This window comes from Hyalella azteca, unplaced genomic scaffold (assembly GCF_000764305.2).
Source record: "Hyalella azteca isolate HAZT.00-mixed unplaced genomic scaffold, Hazt_2.0.2 contig9044, whole genome shotgun sequence".
In the NCBI taxonomy this organism is placed as follows: Eukaryota; Metazoa; Arthropoda; class Malacostraca; order Amphipoda; family Hyalellidae; genus Hyalella; species Hyalella azteca.
The window spans coordinates 549230-554800 of NW_025939124.1; the positions used below are offsets into that span (position 1 = coordinate 549230).

General features: G+C 36.9%; 1 protein-coding gene across 1 annotated transcript; it reads right to left on the reverse strand.

Moving 5' to 3' along the window:
- Positions 1-526: 526 nt before the first annotated feature.
- LOC108665175 (perlucin-like protein) lies at positions 527-5562 on the reverse strand. The gene is made up of 5 exons (XM_018151902.2): positions 5487-5562; positions 4033-4180; positions 3659-3829; positions 3146-3255; positions 527-1793 (listed from the first exon to the last, which is right to left on the reverse strand). The coding sequence occupies exons 1-5, from the start codon at positions 5508-5510 to the stop codon at positions 1647-1649; spliced, it is 600 nt and encodes a 199-aa protein (XP_018007391.1). The 5' UTR covers positions 5511-5562; the 3' UTR covers positions 527-1646.
- Between the last annotated feature and the right edge of the window lie 9 nt (positions 5563-5571).

Below are 5571 nucleotides of genomic sequence, written 5' to 3' on the forward strand. Positions count from 1 at the left end.
TGGGGTTTACTCATAAACATTTAATGATAATAAAACATTTTCAAAACATATCAATGCAACTTTATTGCAATTAACCTAACCGAACTAGTACGGTTAGATACAGTAAATAAAAGTTACAGTTATTTTTATGTTTAACCTTTCCTACATGGATGTCTACTTTAATCTACCAATCTAAAAAATTATCCGCATATACACATAAAAAATCAGTCTTTTATTTGTATATATAGGTGGATTATTTTTGAGATTGGTAGATTAAAGTAGATATCCTTGTAGGGAAAGTGAAGCATAAAAATAACTGCAAGCAAACTGAAACATGAAAAAATACTTGTAAGTGGTAACTGGTAACAACTTAACAAGTAACAACTAACATGTTGACACTAGTAATAGGCTGAGGGTGACAACATTACACCGAAATCTTTCGTACAGTTTTATAATGTATGTATCATGCTAGTTTTCAAAAAATATTTAATACTATTAAGTAAAATCTAAAGGCTTTATTTATAAATGTAGTGGTAGCGCTGTAGCGGCAAAACCTCGTACCGAAAATGTAGCGCGCTACTGCCCACCTCTGCCTATAATCACAGCCTATAATCACATAATCATACATAATCATATCACTTCCTAAAATCACATCCTATAATCACAGCCTTTAATCACATAATCATACATAATCATATCACTTCCTAAAATCACATCCTATAATCACAGCCTATAATCACATAAGCATACATGATCATATCACATCCTATAATCACATAATCATATCACATCCTGTAATCACATCCAATAATCACACTATATTTGGTATAAACTGTGGAATATCTCGAGAAAGTTGCTCGCCAAACATCACAACTTAAATTAAATGGCAAGGCTACAGAATATCCCAAGAATTTACAATAATCACTGGGCTTAATTACGTTACAAGAATGAAATAAAATGTATTAATTTATGCAGGAACCCTACACCGGTATTAACGATGTAAGTGCGAATGTGTGACTAAATAGACGCTATAATGATGACACGAACTATTTATTATGATATGAAGTAATCATAACAGAATTAATCCATTATACATCAAGGATAATTCTTGCCAGGATATTGCTAGAGCATACAATTTTATTTTAACATGTAATCATGAGACATTGAACAATGAATGCGAAAAATAAATTTAAAATCGCAATGCGATTAACATACAAGTGTATATTGCGTTCACAAATATAGGTTCAGCTTCTTATATACTCATCAAATTGCGACTTTAGTTGGAGTTCCGAGCTAAAAGTGGTTTTGAACAAGTTTAATCAAATAGCTAGTTTCAAAATTATTAACTGGATTTGGAACGAGGTGGTTGGAGATGACGGTGCTTGAGGTAACGGGTTCTTAAGTTACAAGTATTATCTATTCTGGGATTACCAATCTATACCTTTTGGTTATGAATATTCATTATTCCAGTCTAATTCGATTCAATTACATAATTGAATGCATATCTCTTGATTTTTCCATCTTAGAATTTACTTTAATGAAGGTCCCAATATCCCTCCAGGGAATATAACCACGATACTTTTCTAGAAAGGACCATCATCCCTATAATTTTATTGAAATAAAATCACATTGTTCTTCTAGAAGGGACCCTATTCTCAATACTTCCCCTAGAGGGGATGGGTCTCGCACACCACCCGCCGCGTGTTGTTGCACAGCGTGTTGGAAAAGCGGTACATCCACGCTGAACTGAGCTCCATGCAGTTCTCCACTCCAGGGTTGTTGGGTTCTGGAGCTCCAGGACCTCCTACTTGAACCTGTGGTTTCAGATACATAATTTATTTATTATATATACTGTTTTGTAGGACTTACACTACGTTAAAAATATATCATGATTGATATCCAATTAATTATCTGATGCATGTTTATGTCGAGAACTACTCGAACAATCTCGATCGGCATAACGTGGCGAGTTAAGTGTAGATATTAACGATCAATGGACAGAGCGAAATTATTTCAAATAAAATCTACAAGGAAGATTATTAATGCATGTACCAACATATTAGGATTAGTATACAAATGCAACTGTAATATTATCCAATACAACTTTTTCATTAGAATTTTTTTCGTTGACCACTAGTGTTTATGCACATGAACAAGATTATTTTAAATCTGTTTTTTTAGTTATTCAGGGTTCGTACCGGTCATGGAAAACATGGAAAGTCATAGAATTTTATTTTTCATTTCCAGGCCTGGAAAGTCATTGGATTTCATTTCAGGTCATGGAAAGTCTTGGAATTTGCAAATAAAAGAAAAAAAAGAAGTGTTTTTCTGTGCTGCGTGTGTTTACTGTACTGTTTGTGCAGTGTCTTGTTGCCTGCGTTCTGATTGGAGAACCAATCACGTGAGCTTCGTCACCAAGCTCAGTTGCATTCGACAACTTTTTGATCTGCAGTTGCTGCATTCCATCTTCAGCGTGCAATTTCTACATCACCATGCCTGGAAAGTGTAAATTTCATGACTTGTGGTTAAGAATAGAAGCTTATTATTCAAGGCTTGCTCGCCATCCAAGCATGAAGGTATGGGGATAGGTACATTGTGCTCGAAGGACTTCGACGTGTCAAATATGGGGGAAGCAACGTTGAAGAGCCATGAAGAGCTATGCATTTACACGTTTGCTATTTATCAACTGTAGGAGATGATAGAATATGCACGATTAGTCGTTCAATCATGCTGAACCTGTCGTATGTGAGTCCTATAAAATTATTTTGATGGTCATGGAGAGTCATGGAAAAGTCGTGGAATTTTTTTTACTAAATACCGGTACGAACCCTGTTTATTTGATTTTCGTTTGAACCATGTTGTATAAAATTATTACTGGGAATTGACCCAAATAAATAATATTTAATCAATGACTTGATTGAATAATGAACGCATAGAGCAGAGACCTCGCAGATTTAAGTAACAAATGAATAAACTTTTCGCGGCTCTGAATTTCCTGAATTACGATTACATGGCGTAAGGCCTGAAGCGCAGCACTAAATTCTAAATTAAATGCACTTTATAATGAAGCAAATTTGTAGAAAATATAAACAAATTCGAATATCTCATATTTGCTGTTTGTACTTCCATGTAGAATGATTACATTGTAACTAAAGATCCAGCTTACATTGCCCCAGTATGGAACACCCATAGCAATCGGCGAACCGTCTATCCAGCGCCATTGCCCTTCGATGGCGAGATCTGAGCCACCGATCCAAAATGCAAAAGGTTTGTAACCTTAGAAAAGGAAGAAATATGAGTAAGATCATACAATAGAATCTTCTTCAATTTCAAACGTTAAATACACGACCACAATTTCATGAATGCTCAAAACGAGCATTTGCAAATATGGTATAACAGAAAAATGCATCAGATGCACGTAAACGAGAAATACTAGACTAGAATATAATTCAGGATTCCGTGCTTTATAAGGTACCCAACAATACTGGTGGGTGCCTGACTTTTTAGTCTGCTGCCTCACAGTTTCTGGTTTGAATGACTTCTACAGATGAGTTCAACTCTCTGAGTTATTTACTATCGTGCTTGGTAAATTACTTTTCTTTATTGGTAGGAAACAGTTAAGTGTAAGGGAAATCCTAATTTTTGGTCTAACATTTATTCTGAATATTTAGGGTGTCACCTTTCTCGGTTAGGTAGAGGTAAACCTTGCGGTACTGATGACAGTCCTCAAGAATGATCAAGTCTCCACCAAGCAGTCCACACTGGGTGCGTGCGGCAGCCCAAGTACTTCCAGCCTGGATAACGTGGACACAGTGCGTGCCCACCAACACAAATGGTTGCCCGCAATGTCCTGTATTGAAAATATAAATGTATGCTGTGTAAGGTAATATGAAAATTAAACGTGGCTAAGTGAGGAACGTGTTTACACTACAGTTGAATTTTGGACTAATTTCCTTAAAATATGAAAAACATTGTATCAAAAATTGTTTTCAGGACTGCGGTATAAATTAAGGCAGATATGTGTTTGGCATACGGAGCTCCTCATTTTCTCACCATGCAGCGGTGTTCTTGAGCAAATAGGATAAACGTTTATTGCCCCACAGGTATAAGCAAAGACTGCCCAGTTTCCAGCGGGGTAGATGACGGCGCAGTTTTCCAGAGTACCGCCTTCAGGTTCTCTCCCCGCATTTACCGCAGTATTCTAAAAATAATTTATTATTCATGATGCGGCTTATCGTTAATATTTTAATACTAAATACGTCAGACTCCACGAAAATGGTTATGGGATGTTTCACTTCAACAGATGCAAACGTGAGTAAAAGTCGCCAAGTAGCTAATCACCTCACGTCAAGAAGAAAACTGTATTCGTCTACCAATATTTTAAAATGTAAATAAATCAAGTGTAGTTCGGCTGTTAAATTGGGCCCGCTTTGTGTGTTTATTTACAGTCACAAACTAGTTTCAATGATTTTGCTCATTCAGTCTTAACTTCGGATGCATCTCAGGAAGTGATTTTGATTATGTCATTCAAGTATGCTGAAGCGTCAGTTCACTTTGTTGGTTTATAAACAAAATGTTAGTATTTTGCTAATGTATCAGCGTCTGTCCTTAAGAATAGTTACTACAGTAAGAGTACGATAGTCGGCAACCAAATCTTGCGCATAGAAACTATGCAGTCCACGAGCTTCATGGTCAGAAGAAAAACCACAAGATAAGTAATCCATCTTGAATTTGCAGACCAATACGCAATAGACGATATAATTGGATGGCTAATTTCACATTTGAGGTAACCCCGTAAAATCGTTCCCTGAGCCAAGGTGCACGAACAACTGGGGTAAGGTCAGGAGTTATGGGCGCCGGTTTGTGGGTAATTTTGAGGCACAGAGCAGGCACAAAATTGCCCAAATACCGGCAGTCACCCCTAACTCCTTATCCCAGTTGTTCGTGCACCTTGGCTCCGGCGACGATTTTACGGGGTTACCTCAAATGTGCCATAAGCCCTCCATTGTTGTACGCATGCCTAATAACAAGTCACGCAAGGTGAGATAAACACAAACAACGAAATGAGAAATCGAGAAAAGTTGAGCAGTCAACTGACTAAGTCAAATGACTAAATGAGGTGGCCTGCGACAATCGCAACATCTTGAGTACTCGTGCCATCAAGGTTCTCTACGCGTATGATGTAAATTTCCATCAATTAACATATCGGAAATAAATTACCTCACGTAAATTAACTTTGTATTGTTTCTATTTCAAGTTAATTTAAATTAGAATAAATTTCTTAAACTGATTTTATCATACGTTTTCAATACATGTCATTTTTTGTCTTCGAAACCTGCTTTACAATTTGCATTTTAATCTGACTTTCTTTCACTTCATTTGTCCGAGCTACATAAGCTGATGCATTGTCTTCGCATTAATCTGCATTACATGCAAAATAAATCATCAACTTCTATACGTTATAAGTCTCTTCATAGTGGATTATTTTGTATCGTAGAATCGCTTACAAACGCCCAATATGGAGCGCCCATGGGAACGGCCGCACCGTCGCTCCAGCGCCAGACGCCGTCTCTGGTGGAGTAAGTCGCGCCC

What these genes read in the sequence shown, in the direction of transcription:
- LOC108665175 (XM_018151902.2), bottom strand. Translation starts at nt 5,510, where the DNA reads ATGGGCGCTCCATATTGGGCGTTT. An exon ending in GCGCTCCATATTGGGCGTTT is followed by an intron (nt 4,181 to 5,486) that starts GTAAGCGATTCT and finishes AATTATTTTTAG; the next exon opens with AATACTGCGGTAAATGCGGG. An exon ending in CTCAAGAACACCGCTGCATG is followed by an intron (nt 3,830 to 4,032) that starts GTGAGAAAATGA and finishes TTTTCAATACAG; the next exon opens with GACATTGCGGGCAACCATTT.